At 41.3% G+C, this 17,675-nt stretch overlaps 1 protein-coding gene across 1 annotated transcript in view; it reads right to left on the reverse strand.

The window, feature by feature from the left end:
* Positions 1-17,675, reverse strand: part of msh3 (mutS homolog 3 (E. coli)) — an 86,764-nt gene that overhangs the window by 66,979 nt on the left and 2,110 nt on the right. The window contains exons 4-8 of the mRNA XM_056237826.1: positions 17,191-17,388; positions 13,305-13,421; positions 13,045-13,162; positions 7,880-8,013; positions 7,027-7,193 (exon numbers count right to left, since the gene is read on the reverse strand). Coding sequence (XP_056093801.1) covers positions 7,027-7,193; positions 7,880-8,013; positions 13,045-13,162; positions 13,305-13,421; positions 17,191-17,388 — 734 coding nt within the window. The remainder of the gene's footprint in view (positions 1-7,026; positions 7,194-7,879; positions 8,014-13,044; positions 13,163-13,304; positions 13,422-17,190; positions 17,389-17,675) is intronic.

Below are 17,675 nucleotides of genomic sequence, written 5' to 3' on the forward strand. Positions count from 1 at the left end.
CATCACTCCTGCCTGGAGTATTTGCCCCTCACTAATTTAATCTAATACCTTCCATCTAGTACCTTTAAGCATTGCCTTTGGAAACAGTGATCACATTCACAGCGAGTCAAAATAAATCAACAACATCGGTCTTGTTTAACAGAAAAAACAAGAGGTGTTGCCTGCCGACTTAGCAGTCTCTCACAGCGGCCATTTCTCTTTTCCTTAGGAAATGAGGAAATGAATAGATTTGGCCATGTGATGATCCATGACCACCAGTCGGGACTCCCAGCAAGTACAGAATCCAAGCCAGCACCTTCAAAACAGCTTGCTTGCGCATTCAATCATGACTGTTCATTCTTACCGAAGATCTCGTCACTTCCAGAAATGTGGTTCCTTTGGACTTGAGGCTACTGTTGTCAGCAATACCACTGAAGATTGTCGTGGAACCCAATTCATGACCCACATGTCTTTCTACAGTTAGGACATGCGAGTGCGGAGCTGGGGCTGTCTAGACACACCGGATTTCTAATTGTTCAACACCCTTTGTAGATGTACCACTAGATGCCAGCCAATTTCCCAATGTCCCCTGGTGTAATACCACATGCTTTTAAGATTCGTTTGAGGGGGTCCTTCGTTCCTCCTGCCACTTTCTTCTGCCAGGAGCTCTGATGGAGAACTTGTCGAGGACCCATTGCAGCTGTCACATTCCCAGAGTTTCTTCAATCTTAACAGTGTTAGCATGTTCAAGGATCTTGGTGTTGGGGAGTCATTCTCTCCAATTGATACCAAGAATTATCTGGAGAACCTCTTTTCCGAGGAACGAACCAGAATAGGAAAAATAACATCCCAGGATGAGTTATGACCACCAGCCTGAAATCTCATACTGCCTGCTGAGTAGGTACTACATTTGATGAGGAAAGAACTTTGTGATGTTCTTTATAGTATGAATGTGTGTAGTGGACATGTGTGTAGTCCTTTCAGTTTGAGGATTGCACAGCACTGGATCTGCTGGGTGCCCATGACCACAGCAGCTGACCTCAGAAAAAGGCATCTTGATATGGCCACGGTTTCTTTTCCTGAAGAAAGACCAATCTTGATTCAAGATACTGCTAGACACAGTGCAACAAAAGAGAGCAAGTGGGGATGTGCTAACTGAAAGAAGTTGATCTGACCCGTTTTAACAGACTTTCTTTAGAACAGGGGTGTCCAATCTTGCTCCTGGAGGGCTACTCTCTGTAGATTTCAGATCCAGCCCTGCTTCAACACACCTGCCCTTGACTGTTTTCTGAAATCACCCCCTATACCCTTAAATAGGGCACTATTTGTCGGGACGTCCATTTGTAGTGGTGTCCAAAACCAGAGTGGACATTGTCGAGTGCAAGCATTCAACCCCATAATGCACCACAATAACGAGTGTACAACGGATGTACACTCAACAGCTAGAGAATACCCGTAATGCACTGTGAGGGCCATGCCGAATGAATTCCTGCGTCGGATTAGAAGATGGTGCTCGCAGCTGAATCATCCATCCATCCATTTGCCAAACCGCTGGTCCAATGTGGATACAGTGTAATACCATATGTATAAATTCATTTTTAATTGATTAATTCTTTTATTAAGGTCCATACATGCTAGGTTCCTAGAAGTTGTCAAGGTGCTCCTGGCCCTCAAAGAGACACCCTTTTGAGCTCAAGTATTAGGTGACTACCAGGGGAAATGAGCACATCCTCCTGGTCTTGGTGGATCACGCTTCCTGAGCATTCCAAAATAAGAATAAACAGAACATCACCATGCAACTGATGCTGCTGTAAAGTTGGGTGGCCCAGGCCAGAAGTGAACACTAGCTGTGATCTCAGATGTGTTCTGGAGGAACTTTGGATGGCCTGATCACCAATATGAGATCACCCTTATTTGTCAAAGAAATGTTGCCTATGATTACAGGCAAGAAAAAACTCAAGGATAAATAAACGAGGTACTGTAACATTTTTCATGCAGGTAGTACTTATCCAGTGTGGTTCTCTTGGATTTGTAAGTATTATTGCTGATTTCAGCCAACTTACCCTTCACCCTTCAATGTGAAAACATTTAAGAATAGATTAAGATCTGTCTGAAGAAACAATCATCTAGAGATGTTCATCAGTCTAAAGCTGTGCCAATAATGACAGCGAAAGTGTTTCTGACTGCTTTGCAGGTGTGCTGTTATGTGCTAAGATGCAGATTTGTCTTCAAAACAAGCCAAATTTCACTTCAGTCGATTGGGAAATCCAAGGACAATAGAGTAACACATTATTTTGTGGTGCTCCAAGACTCACTCAAGGAGAAACGTGGTGGGGTCAGCCAGTGTAAAAGCTGTTTAGCGGTCTTAGATGGACAGGCACAGATAGATCTGCTGTTTTTTTTTCAGGATTCTTTACAACCTGCATGTAAAATGCATAAGGGTTTTAATAAAATTATGAATTCAATCTAGATACTATATCATGACAAATAGATATTCCCCCTGGGTTATCCTCGTGCTTTTCTTTCACAGCAAAACCACAACAACATGTTCCTGTATCAGTAAATAGCTACATAACACTTTAACACTTCAACTAAGTGATGAAGCACCAGCACCAGTTCAGCCATAATGAATACAATCCATTCTACTTTGCCATGTTAAGCAACCTTGTCTACATGGCCAGAGGCATTGAAACAGCCAACAAAGTCAGGCTGGGTCTTTAAAGGAAGTTCAAGCTAAACTAAGAGGGAAATACTGCAAGACTTGCAGCACACCCCCATGGAATTCTTCTCAGTTTGAAGTATCCTAATGTGGCACTAAAAATATAGGAGCAAAAAAAGGTAGTGCACTTTGGTAGGATAGAATACACATCATTTGCAGTCAGTGTATATGTCCATTTACCAGTGTACATAAGAATATACAGGATGATGAATTGTTGTGGCTTAGCAGTTAGCACACATGTTCTAATACATTAAACTGTGCTGCACAGGTGGACATCATGAGTTTGAAAATGACCAAAATACGTATTTTTTAAATCTTTAAATGTTTCCACCCTCAAAAAAAATTGGATGTCAGTTAAGAGGTGATAGTCATTTACTGACATCTAGTGGTGACAGTGAACAATAGCTAGTCACTAAGTAGCAATTGTATATTGTACAATTCACAATTCAAAACATTATAATTGGAAACTATGTTACTGTTTCTGTCATGTGAGGAGGTTTATGAGGTTGCATAATTAAAGTGATCTTAAAATAGAATTTGTGTAGTCTTATAAAAGGTGTCATCTTGATTTCAAGAACGGAGCAAGTCCTTTAAGCAATCAAAAGGCCTGTTCCAATTCCAACATTTGCGTCTTTGCACTTGAGAACTTGTCTACTTCCATCACATACTGTATATCCTGTATTTGGTGTTTAAGTGAAGACCTTTTGATAACCTAATGGGACACACTTAAAACATAGTAGTGTAAAATTGCAAGTGAAGTTTTTACATTTCTTTGCTCAAAGCTTGATTTGCACTAAACTTCTAAATGTCTTTTCTTGTTAATATCCAAGCGCAGAACTTTCCACTCCCATCGGCGCTGTTTTGGAATTGTGCTCACACTAATTTGCCCTGTTTAGTAAATCTGGCCCTAAGTCTTAACTGGTAAGAAGAAAAATGCAGAAATAAATATTGTGTGAAATAAATATCTATGGGTCTATGGAATTCTCAGTCAGCAGTCAATAAAGCTGACTTCAGAGTAGAATGAGATGCAGCCTTTGCATCTCATTCTACTCTTAATATATTGGGCTTGACTGAGACCTGGATCCGTCCAGAAGACTCAGCAACCCCTGCTGCTCTCTCTAACAACTTCTCTTTCTCCCACACCCCTCGCCAGTCTGGGAGGGGTGGGGGTACTGGTCTTCTCATTTCTAACAACTGGATATACTCAACTCTCTCTTCTCTATGCAATAACAAATCGTTTGAATATCATGCAATTACACTTACAACTCCCATTAGGATCCATATTGTAGTTATTTATCGCCCCCCAGGTCAACTGGGAAGCTTTGTTGAGGAGCTGGATGTGCTGCTGTCCTCTTTCCCTGATGATGGCACCCCACTCGTAGTCTTTGGTGATTTCAACATTCATCTAGAAAAGGCGTATGCAACAGACTTCATCTCTCTTCTAGCCTCATTCGATCTCAAACGGCTCATCACCACAGGTACTCACAAATCAGGCAACCAACTTGACCTGGTTTACACACGCAACTGCATCCCAGACAACATTTTGGTGAAACCTCTCCATGTTTCAGATCATTTCCTCATTACTTTCAATCTACAGCTCACTACCCATGCTCCACCAACCCCCCTACCAGTTACTTTCAGACGTAACCTGCGCTCACTTTCTCCTTCCCATCTTTCCTCTGCTGTGTCATCTTCACTTCCCTCACAATTCTCATCTCTAGATGTGAAAACTGCAACAGATACTTTATGCTACACTTTAACTTCTTCTTTAGACAATATCTGCCCTCTCTCCTCCAGGCCAGCACGCGCTACTCCCTCTAACCCCTGGTTATCTGAGGTTCTTCGTGAACACCGGACCAAACTCAGGGCAATGGAGAGGAAATGGCGCAAATCAAAAGACACGTCTGACCTGAGTATGTATCAATCTCTGCTCTCTTCCTTTTCTGCTGATGTTCACGCTGCAAAATCTTCATACCTCCACAACAAGATCAACAGCGCCTCTAACACACGAACACTTTTCAAGACATTCAACTCTCCTCTGTCCACCTTCACCACCACCTACCTCCTCTTTAACTGCTGATGACTTTGCTAACTTCTTCTTCACCAACAAAACAACCTCTATCAGCAGTCAGTTCTCAACTCCACACACACAGGAACCCAAACCATCCTCTCCCACTACCAGAAACCTTCTCTTTACCTTCTCTCCGTTAACCGAGGAAGTAGTATCTAAACTTCTCCTCTCCAGTCATCCTACCACCTGCCCTCTAGACCCCATCCCCTCTCACCTTCTACAAGCCATCTCTCCCACACTTCTACCAGCACTCACACACATCATCAACTCATCCCTCCACACTGGCATTTTCCCTACAGCATTCAAGCAGGCTCGGGTAACTCCACTGCTTAAAAAAACAACATTAGACACATCACTTTTAGAGAATTACAGACCTGTCTCTCTCCTACCATTCATTGCGAAAACACTTGAACGAGTTTATTTCAACCAAGTGTCATCTTTCCTGTCTCCGACCAACCAGCTAGATGTCAACCAATCTGGCTTCAAGAAAGGCCATTCAACCAAACTGCACTACTGTCGGTCACAGAAGCCCTGCGGATCGCAAAAGCTGCTTCCAAATCTTCAGTTCTCATTCTGCTGGATCTTTCTGCTGCCTTCGACACTGTGAATCATCAGATCCTTCTGTCCACCCTCTCATCACTGGACATCAAAGGAACTTCCCTCCACTGGTTTGAGTCCTATCTCACAGGTAGGTCCTTCAGGGTTACATGGAGAGGTGAGGTATCCAAAGCACATCAACTGACCACAGGGGTTCCCCAGGGTTCAGTTCTTGGACCGCTCCTCTTCTCCATCTACACCACATTCATTGGGACCCATCATACAGGCACATGGTTTCTCTTACCATTGCTATGCTGATGACACCCAGCTCTACCTCTCATTTTCAACCAGATGATCCCACAGTAGCGGCACGGATCTCAAGCTGTCTGGCGGACATCTCGGCATGGATGAAGGAACATCACCTGCAGCTCAACCTGGCAAAGACTGAGCTTCTCGTCCTCCCTGCCAATCCATCTCTACAGCACGACTTCACTATCCAGCTAGAGTCATCCTCAATCACCCCATCAAGGTCGGTCAGAAATCTTGGAGTAATATTTGATGACCAGCTGACCTTCACAGACCACATTACAAAGACAGCTCGATCATGCAGGTTTGCAATGTATAACATCAGGAAGATCAGGCCTTTCCTAACTGAGCATGCAACACAACTTCTCGCCCAGGCCCTGGTTATTTCTAGGCTTGATTACTGCAATGCTCTTCTGGCTGGACTTCCATCATGTGTTACTAAACCTCTACAAATGATCCAGAATGCTGCAGCCCGCCTTGTCTTCAACGAGCCCAAAAGGGCCCACGTCACTCCGCTGTTCATCTCCCTGCATTGGCTACCATTCGCTGCTCGCATCAAATTCAAAGCTTTGACGCTTGCTTACAGATCTACCACTGACTCAGCTCCGTCCTACTTTCACTCCCTACTACACGTCTACGTCCCTACCAGAAGTCTACGATCGGCCAAGGAGCGACGGCTCGTGGTACCATCACAGCGAGGCACTAAATCACTCTCCAGAACATTCTCATTCACGGTTCCATGCTGGTGGAATGATCTCCCCACCCTCATCCAGAATGCAGAATCCCTGACAGCATTCAAAAGACAACTGAAAACTCATCTCTTCCGTGAGTACTTAACATAAAAAAATAAAATAAAATAAAAAAATAAAAAATTCTTCTCTTTTAAATCTTTCCTTCCCTTTTAAATCTTCCCTTGTCTGGCTTTTGCTACTCTGAGCAATGTCTGAACTTTGTATTTTGAGCACTTCTTGCGTCGTTCTTCCCTCTTCACGATGACTCGCTTGCTTTAGTCCTCAGATGTAAGTCGCTTTGGAAAAAAGCGTCTGCTAAATGACTAAATGTAAATGTAAATATTACAAGAGCACCAGGGCATGCTGCATTGTTTGAAGTGTTTAAATATAAAGCATTGCCATTTTTTTGCGTAACTCTTACCGCAGCAAATCACTGTGTCCTCCATTATTTTTCAGGTGTGTTTTTTTTCATGGAAATGCGTTAGTCACTGCTGTAAAATAATGTGACTGAAGGAGAATTTCTGTGCACAACTAATTAGTAATAAAGACAGTTATCAAGTATTTTCAATTATGATTATACAATTTGTTGTTGCAGCCCCATTATAAAATCATCTACAATGCAGCATCACAAACATATTCAATCACAATAAGACAAAATATGCCTACACAACATGTACATGTACCTGGACAGAGCAATGTTGTGTAATAACCTCTCAGTCGTCTCTGATAGGTCTGAAGGCACCAGGATCTCTACAGGTTGAATTTTAAGTACCCTGGACTCCAGCTCTGAATGGGCCATGTTATCTTTAAAACAGTCCACCATCACATCCCCGATGCTTGGCTGGACCACCTGAACTCAAAAGGGAAGGCAGGGTTATAGTAGTGAGCATTAAAATTTATGAATATATAGGATTGTACTGACCAACTCAAACTCTCTGTTGTATTCCAAGTAAGGGCCAGACACACCAAGCCGCCGGTCAGCCGTCAGCCAACACCAGGCTGTCGTGAGTGTCACGTGTTCCACACGTCGGTGGCAGTTCACCTGATTCAGCGTGTTGAATCGGGGTAGTCGGTGAGAATAAAGAAGTCAAGACGGCACAGACAGAAGGCTGTTCTAATTTTACCTCATCTTACCTGAGCTTTCCAATGCGCAAATATTTTCATAATAAGATGAGCAAACTGGAATGAAGAAAGTGATCTGCATGAATGATATTTAAAATGGTAAAGCAAGCGCTTACTGCCTGGTTTATATATCTGCAGTCCTAGTTTTGGTTTCCCTTGTTGAATGACGAATACAGATTATTGATGCCTGTTGGTGTAGACAGCTATTTCCTTACATAGAGACACAGAACGCACATGCTAGTGTGCAGTCAGCTGTATTCTTTGCTGTGTTCAGAGGCAGCTTTTTGTCCCAGATGCAGCCGACAGGAGGCGACAACAGTCGGCTTTTGTCGCCAATAGTTCTTTGATGGCGGCTTGGTGCGTCACAGCCTTAAAGCTCACCCAACACTACCAATTACCACAATGATTTCTTACCACCATCCCTACGGTCAGCTCCTTGCTCTGTTTATCAAAACTCTCGCTCACACACATTAGATAGTTGTTGCCACTGTCCTGCACCACATCTTCAGCCTGCTCCAAATCTCCAAGCTTCAGCAGAGGATTCACATCTGAGAACAAGGCAATGAATTCATTCATTTTGGGTTCTGTAGGTGACTAATAAAAATTAAAAAAAGATACTGGAGCTATTTCATAAATAGATACCCTTCAAAATGTTGTGTCCACTAAGACTTTAAAAAAAAAAGAAATTAATACTTTTATTGAGCAGGGATGCATTAAATTGATGAAAAGTTACATTAAATGCTGTTCTTTCTATTCATCAAAGAATCCTGATTATTTTTTAATCAGTTTCCACAAAAATAAAGCAGCACAACTGTTTTCAATATTGATAATAATAAGAAATGTTTCTTGTGCACCAAATCAGCATAATTAGAAATATTTCTGAAGGATTATGTGCAGTGTTGCCAGATTGGGTGGTTTTGAATTTGATTGCACGGGTCAAAATTGGTTTGGTCGGGTGGACAAAATTTGGGTTGGTTTGGGATCAGTTTTGGAGGTTTTCAAACATTTAGATTTTATAGGCAAATTGGTTAATAAACAAAACTTAAGTGTGCATGTACTCCATCGAATCAGTCATCATGACATTACTAAATACACACGTCCACGGCAGAGTCAGATGGTGTTGGTGTCGCAGATGAGCAGACTTTTAGACAATCAAGAGCGATAGCAGGCTTGATGATACATGAGTGATTTTGAACTTGTAGCTGTATATTCAAGTGATCGCTATGCCAAATTGGCATAAATAGTAATATATTAAGTAATATAATAAAAGTTGTAGCTGCAGTAAACAGTGGGAGAGTGACTCTTGTAAATATAACAGTAACTCAGAGCACAGTTGAATGACTCCAATGAAATGGAATATAGGACGACTCCTCTCCATCGTCATGTGCACACTGGCCTGGGCTGGGTTTCCCAAAAGCATTGTAAGTCTAAGTCGATTGCAGAAACCATTGGTGGTAATTGTTCTACGATCACCTTAAGCTTACGATGCTTTTGGGAAACGCAACCCTGATCAGGACATCTGCAACTTTTAAACCATCCAAGACTGCACTCTACTCGTCCCCGACAGCAGCTTTGAATCAACTGAAGGGTGTGGATTTTAGAATTCACTGCTGCTTCGATGTATATGTAATGAGTGATTATAATCAAGGTATTAATCAATATTTTTCCTTCTAAATATCACATGAGTTGAATGACTTCTCTAGGCTTGTGAGATTTTACTTTGTTATAGAAGTTACCAGTGTGATCACTGAAATGTTCTTTTCATGTATTTTCTAATGTCTGTATTTGATATAAATGCAGTAACAGTGCTTGCTTATTTAGCCCGGCTTCCAGAAATGAAATATGGAAAGATGTTTCTATACTTTCTATACTTTAAGGGACCATTTCTCAGTTAAAGCCTTACTTTCCAGTTAGACTAAAGTGTCCTGTCCTGAGAGAAAGAATGTATTATCTTAAAGGTGACCTATAGTTCAAAATTGAATTTACCTTGGTATAGTCAAATAACAAGAGTTCAGTGCATGGACATGACATAGAGTGAATCTCAAACTGGACTGTTTTCGCGTTCTCATTTAATTCACGTTTATGAAAAACACCCCTGAAAAACGGTCGGTTCTCCACACAATACCGACTGTGACGCAATAGTCGGGATCATTAATATGTACGCCTCCAAATATTAGCATAATGCCAGCCAGGCGGAACTGCGCAGCCGAAGCATGGCAGTTGCTCAGTGTGGATGTACACATGAACACAAAAGTATTTTTTAGTTCCTTCATCTGGGCCTCTGAAGAAACAATGGGTTAATTTTATTTTCTCTGGAAATTTCCAAACATTTCACCGAGTGTTTCCTCAACTTGGGCCAATACAGAGCTGGCCTCGGATCGAGCTGATGAGTAATTGTTCAAGTTCAGACAGGTAATCTTTCTCTCAAAATCGTTCAATACTGTTTATGCATCAGTAAGTCAAGCCAGTGACTAAAATATCAGCTTCACATCGTTTCTTTTAGTAGGATGAAAATAATCGTATTTAAATTGTGAACAAATTATATACAGAAAGCGATCAAAGAACAATCTTTCCACACGGTGCGAGTTTATCTGGACACTTGCCAAACTCGTTATGAAATCAATGACGCACGTTACTGCACAACGAAGCTCTTACTGTATTTACATCATCGTGTTTGCATTGGTGAAAGCAGAGAGAGTGCAGAAACTGCTTTGCAATGATTAGATCTTCATTCTCGCGATCAACACACTGTCCTCTGCTCAATGCTCATCACGGCAACATATGTGATGGGAATAGATCTAAATACTTTAAAAACATCTCACGATTCGTTAATCTCGATAGCTGTTATAGTAAAAACGTATAATAGCAGTAGTAAAAGTATTCGGGAGAGAGTTTCACATGTAATGCGTTGCTATTTCATATGCAAGCATGTTAGCCAATCACAGCCGTGGCCGCGGTTACACTGAATCCCACAGCAGACACGCCCCTTCAAACAGAGTGTTCAAATCAGAGGCTAAAAGCAGGCTAGGAAAAATGCCATTTATTTCTAAATTATGATTATTTTTTATCTAAAAAACATACTAACATTATAAGGGTAACCCAGGAAACATTATAAAATAAAAAATAAAAACATTCTAGGGCACCTTTAATGTTTTGAGAATACTCTCCTGTTTATAGTTAGAGCTTGGCCAAATCCAACCTTGAGGAAGCTCTGTGTCGGTGTGTGTGTTAGTCTTCTTGGTTACAGGTTAAGGAACCACTGGCATTATTGGAGATTGACTGAGTTGTTGTTCTGGACATGCTGGCGCCCAGCAACCCAAATCTGCAACCTGAAAGATCACGACGTGCCTAACTTCAGGGTCCGAGTGTCAGCCGCATAATCGATGGAGATATGCTTCAGTCTATCTGTATATGTGTGGAAAATTACTATATTTATCTATTCTTAGCCAATGAGAATCATTCAACCTAAAGCAAGGACGTAGCTTAGACCTTGGTGAAGGGTATAATTGCTGTGATCTTTGTAACTGTAAGTGGGGCGGCCTACGAACGTGTGAGTCTTGAAGCTGACTTCTGCTGATGAAACTGCAAACTATCTTCAGTAAAACCTCTTCAATTTATTATAATTCTGACTCCAGGTCTTCTTTCAAACATCTGGTCTTTGGGTCCTAAACTGTTACCCCCTAACACAACAATTAATATGTTTTGACAGATTTCTGCATTATGTACTACAAGAAAGACGTACTATAGTTCTGTTTGAAGTAAAAACGCAGCACAAAGGTAAGCACATTATTATTATTGTCGTTCATTTTTTGAACACGAATGACACATTTTGTTATAGTGTGTGCATGAATGTGTGAGATGATCGTGTCACTGTCAACTCATGTGTGTTTCCGAAGGTTTAAGTCTATTGATTCCTGGTAATTTCTAGACAAAAAAAAAAAAATTGTCATATTTTCCTTTGCTGTGTATTTGCCATGTTTTTATCCTGTTTATCCCGTTTCCTGTTGTATTGTTCTCCAGGCAGGGAAATTAATTTTTATAATTTAATTTTGTCATCATTATTTGGGTAAATGGTCCTTATAAACATTGGTTGTCATGACAATAGTATTCGATCACATTTGTTTTAGCAATGAATGTTTTGGGTGGGTTTTTGGAGAGATTTTGGGCTGGAAAAAGTCAACCCAATCTGGCAACACTGCTCAAGTGACACTGAAGACTTTGTCATCACAGGAATAAATTACATTTTAAAATATATTAAAATAGAATACAGATATCAATATTACTGTTTTTGCTGTATTTTTGATAAAACAAATGCAACCTTAGTGCGCAACAGAGACTACTTTCAAAAATATGAATAAATCTTTCCAACCCCCAACTTTTAAACAGTAGTGTATGACACCCATCAAACAGTTGAAATCTGTAAACTGCAGCTAAATAATCTGGGGCCGTATTCACAAAGAATTAAGGCTAAAAGTAGCTCCTAACTGGCGAATTTAGGAGCAACTCCTAAAAATAATGGGCGTGTCATTCCTAACTTTAGGACTCCTAATTTTTTTCACTAAGAGTAATTCACGAAGCATTTTAGCCCTAAAAGTAGCACCTAAGTCTGGGACAGCTTAAAAGAAGTCGAGAGGACTCCTAACTCACTAAAACCTATTCACAAAGGATTGTAGCGCATACCACCACCTCTCGCAGTCGTCCGGGGTCCGCGAGACAAGGGGGAATGCTGCATTGATCTGCAAACAAATCCTCTCCCATGTCTCACGCTTAGTTTTACTTGATATCCCAGTTCCGAATTTCCCTTTTATTATGTTTTTTTTTTCAGCACCAACTGGGCCAGCAGCAGTAACTGATCCTGCGTCCAGTTTTCCGTTTTGGCGAGTTCATAATCCACCGTCATTCAACTACTACATTACTTCAATAGGAGCAACATTTCCTTGCTTTAAGTAGTCTATTTAGGCTAATATGATGTCAATTAACCAAGCAAGTGTTAATGCAAGTGTCGTTTTTTCATTATTAGGCAAGTGGCGGTTTTCATTAGGGTATTAGGCTACCTTGATTTAATTTAATTCACGACTTTTCTCTCTCTCTGCCTTTTTAGAATTAGCCTACACTTCACTGGGGCCTGCACAAACATGTCATTATATATGCATTTCGATGACATTACTATTATTATTTTGTGTAGGACACAGACATATTTAGATGTCGTAATTCCATGATTTGTTGCGTCTGTGTTATGTTCCGTATGATGGCCCTGTCATCTAACAACCAATCACCGTGATCATTGCGAGGAAGCTCGTGCATGAGAATTGACGTCATCCATAGCAACGAAGACTCACTCTTAGTTTAGGAGTTGTAATTTTTCCTTACTAAGAGTAGGTCTGAAAGGCGTTGTGAATAACTTTTAAGAGAAAAAGCTCCTAGCTAAAATATTTTAGTGCGATTTAGGAGTACTCCTAGTGGTAAGATAAAATTCTTTGTGAATATGGCCCCTGGTCAACAACATAGATATTAAAATTAAACTTAAAACAGGAGTGAAAGGCAATTATGAATCTACCGAGTAAGAGCAGAAACAATACCTTCTCCCACAAGCGTGGATTTGGTGTAAAGTGCATGAAGTTGCCGCGTGAAGAGGGAACTCTTGTTGGTGCTGGAGCCTTTGATGGCTGAAGTTTCCGTCTGCTTCACAACACCTACCTAAGAAATTAGGCATGAAAACACCCTTACACTGACCGAAATCACAGAAGATAAAAAATAAAATGGGGTGTTGTTAGATAGATATACTTATTTCTACATGACAAATTTGCAGCTTATTATTAATTAGGAGAACATCAGTGACCTTGTAGCCCTGAGAGACCAGTCGGCGAACATGCACAAACAAGCGATGAGTAGGGATGCTGGCAGTCATGAAGTTATGGTCCAGATGACAAGTGATATTGAGTTCCTTTGCAGCGATCTATAAAAAAAATGTGGTAGAGAAAATGCCATTACATTAAAGAGATAGTTCACCCAAAAATGAAACTTCTGTTTATCATATTTAATGACCTCTATGTATATGCGTTAAATTAAATCCGTTTATCATATAAAGCGATTGTGTCTCTTCAGAAGATTTGAATTAAACCGCACAATTTAAATACACTCACCTAAAGGATTATTAGGAACACCATACTAATACTGTGTTTGACCCCCTTTCGCCTTCAGAACTGCCTTAATTCTACGTGGCATTGATTCAACAAGGTGCTGAAAGCATTCTTTAGAAATGTTGGCCCATATTGATAGGTTAGCATCTTGCAGTTGATGGGAGATTTGTGGGATGCACATCCAGGGCACGAAGCTCCCGTTCCACCACATCCCAAAGGTGCTCTATTGGGTTGAGATCTGATGACTGTGGGGGACATTTTAATACAGTGAACTCATTGTCATGTTCAAGAAACCAATTTGAAATGATTCGAGCTTTGTGACATGGTGCATTATCCTGCTGTAAGTAGCCATCAGAGGATGAGTACATGGTGGCCATAAAGGGATGGACATGGTCAGAAACAATGCTCAGGTAGGCCGTGGCATTTAAACGATGCCCAATTGGCACTAAGGGGCCTAAAGTGTGCCAAGAAAACATCCCCCACACCATTACACCACCACCACCAGCCTGCACAGTGGTAACAAGGCATGATGGATCCATGTTCTCATTCTGTTTACGCCAAATTCTGACTCTACCATCTGAATGTCTCAACAGAAATCGAGACTCGTCAGACCAGGCAACATTTTTCCAGTCTTCAACTGTCCAATTTTGGTGAGCTCTTGCAAATTGTAGCCTCTTTTTCCTATTTGTAGTGGAGATGAGTGGTACCCGGTGGGGTCTTCTGCTGTTGTAGCCCATCCGCCTCAAGGTTGTGCGTGTTGTGGCTTCACAAATGCTTTGCTGCATACCTCGGTTGTAATGAGTGGTTATTTCAGTCAAAGTTGCTCTTCTATCAGCTTGAATCAGTCGGCCCATTCTCCTCTGACCTCTAGCATTAACAAGGCATTTTTGCCCACTGGACTGCCGCATACTGGATGTTTTTCCCTATTCACACCATTCTTTGTAAACCCTAGAAATGGTTGTGCGTGAAAATCCCAGTAACTGAGCAGATTGTGAAATACTCAGACCGGCCCGTCTGGCACCAACAACCATGCCACGCTCAAAATTGCTTAAATCACCTTTCTTTCCCATTCTGACATACAGTTTGGAGTTCAAGAGATTGTCTTGACCAGGACCACACCCCTAAATGCATTGAAGCAACTGCCATGTGATTGGTTGATTAGATAATTGCATTAATGAGAAATTGAACATGTGTTTCTAATAATCCTTTAGGTGAGTGTATATTGCTTTTATGATCTCTTAATGAACTCTTAATTGAAATATTTGGTGGAATATACAGTGGGGAGAACAAGTATTTGATACACTGCCGATTTTTCAGGTTTTCCCATTTGCAAAGCATGTAGAAGCCTGTAATTTTTATCATAGGTACTCTTCAACTGCGATGGACGGAATCTAAAACAAAAATCCAGAAAATCACATTTGTATGATTTTTAAGTAATTCTTTTGCATTTTATTGCATGACATAAGTATTTGATACATCAGAAAAGCAGACCTTAATATTTGGTACAGAAACCTTTGTTTGCAATTACAGAGTTCATGCGTTTCCTGTAGTTCTTGACCAGGTTTGCACACACTGCAGCAGGGATTTTGGCCCACTCCTCCATACAGACCTTCTCCAGATCCTTCAGGATTCGGGGCTGTCGCTGGGCAATACGGACTTTCAGCTCCCTCCAAAGATTTTCTATTGGGTTCAGGGTCTGGAGACTGGCTAGGCCAGAACCTTGAGATGCTTCTTACGGAGCCACTCCTTAGTTGCCCTGGCTGTGTGTTCCGGGTCGTTGTCATGCTGGAAGACCCAGCCACGACCCATCTTCAATCCTCTTACTGAGGGAAGGAGGTTGTTGGCCAAGATCTCGTGATATATGACCCCATCCATCCTCCCCTCAATACGGTGCAGTCGTCCTGTCCCCTTTGCAGAAAAGCATCCCCAAAGAATGATGTTTCAACCTCCATGCTTCACGGTTGGGATGGTGTTCTTGGGGTTGTACTCATCCTTCTTCTTCCTCCAAACACAGCGAGTGGAGTTTAGACCAAAAAGCTCTATTTTTGTCTCATCAGACCACATGACCTTCTCCCATTCCTCCTCTGGTTCATCCAGATGGTCATTGGCAAACTTCAGACGGGCCTGGACGCATGCACTGGCTTGAGCAAGGGGACCTTGCGTGCGCTGCAGGATTTTAATCCTTGACGGCGTAGTGTGTTACTAATGGTTTTCTTTGAGACTGTGGCCCCAGCTCTCTTCAGGTCATTGACCAGGTTCTGCCATGTAGTTCTGGGCTGATCCCTCAACTTCTTCATGATCATTGATGCCCCACGAGGTGAGATCTTGCATGGAGCCCCAGACTGAGGGAGATTGGCCGCCATCTTGAACTTCTTCCATTTTCTAATGATTGCGTCAACTGTTGTTGCCTTCTCACCAAGCTGGTTGCCTATTGCCCTGTAGCCAATCATTTGAAAACGGCGTTTTCGTTTAAAAACGCTCTCCGTCCACACTAGCGTTTTCAGGCGTTTTCCGACGTTTCAGTGTGGATGTGAAACTTCTAAATTCACCTTACTGCGCATGCGTGAAACTTCACAAAAGCTCACCGAGATGACACAGATGGAAAGATAAATAATAAAGTTATCGAGCAATTCTTCTAACAGGATAATTTTATTTAGCAAAATATCTCACCATCACTTATTCGTCCAGGTCGCACTCAGTCACCATATGTTTGGTCTAAAACGCAACTGCTCTCCTGTATTGCCGCAGGACAGCAAATGCGAGTATATTGTCTGTCATCTTTGCAGTACTGTGATATGAAGAGTGTGCAAAGTAACATATTTTAGCAAAAGTGTAAAAGTGAATAGCACATAACAGGCACAATACCGGTAAACATGAATATCTATTGGTACAACATGGATCACATGACTAAACTTGCGTCATCGTTTTTTCAAATACCTCCGGCTTCACAGTCCACACTACAACGCGAAAACGGCGTTTTCAAATTTATACGCTTTGGAGAGCGTATTCCAAAAGCTACGTTTTCATTGACTTAAAACGCCGTCTCAGTGTGGACGGAAGGCCAAACCGGAGAGAAAAATATACGTTTTCAAACGAAAACATATTAGTGTGGACATGGCCTGAGTGTGTGGACAGGTGTCTTTTATACAGGTAACGGGTTCAAACAGGTGCAGTTAATGAGTGGAGAACAGGAGGGCTTCTTAAAGAGAAACTAACAGGTCTGTGAGAGCCGGAATTCCTACTGGTTGGTAGGTGATCAAATACTTATGTCATGCAATAAAATGCAAATTAATTACTTAAAAATCATACAATGTGATTTTCTGGATTTTTGTTTTAGATTCCATCACTCACAGTTCAAGAGTACCTATGATAAAAATTACAGACTTCTACCTGCTTTGTAAATGGGAAAACCTGCAAAATCAGCAGTGTTTCAAATACTTGTCCTCCCCACTGTATAGCTTGAAATATTTGGTGGAATGGCCTTTCAATGGAGGGTAACATATAGTAACATACAGTATATACCCTTTAGTAGCGTAATGCATCAGCCAATGTCTGATAATTGTGATAGGCTGCTCTAGTTCTTACCTCTGCATCCTCACCAAAGAACCTGTACTTATAGCCACACTCAACGCAAAGCACTGTGTCCACATGTTGCTTCTTGATCTCCATGTACTGTTCTTCTAGAGGAGTGTATATGGTCTTGGTTCTCCTGTTGGGAACGCCAGGCTCTTCTGAACTTTTCCCGATCGTAGTATTCTTAGAAAACTGACTAAAGGAAAACTCCTGGAAACAGAAAGAGGAAAAAACATCATGTTTGAATGGCAAGCATTTGTGTCTTCAGTTCATTACTCTGCCAATGTGATTAGTTGAGCCTTTTGTATTTTAATTTCTACCCAAATCAAGTAGCTTATAAATATGTAATCTGCAATTAAAGAAGTTGAGACAAAGAACACTCTTTCGATGGGCAACTCTGAAACATACAAGTAGCGGTGTAACGATACCCTCATGTCACGATTCGATACATATCACGATACTGAACTCACGTCACGATACGATATTATTGCGATACT

Source organism: Rhinichthys klamathensis, unplaced genomic scaffold (genome assembly GCF_029890125.1).
Source record: "Rhinichthys klamathensis goyatoka isolate OS25496 unplaced genomic scaffold, OSU_Roscu_1.1 h1tg000019l_1, whole genome shotgun sequence".
In the NCBI taxonomy this organism is placed as follows: Eukaryota; Metazoa; Chordata; class Actinopteri; order Cypriniformes; family Leuciscidae; genus Rhinichthys; species Rhinichthys klamathensis.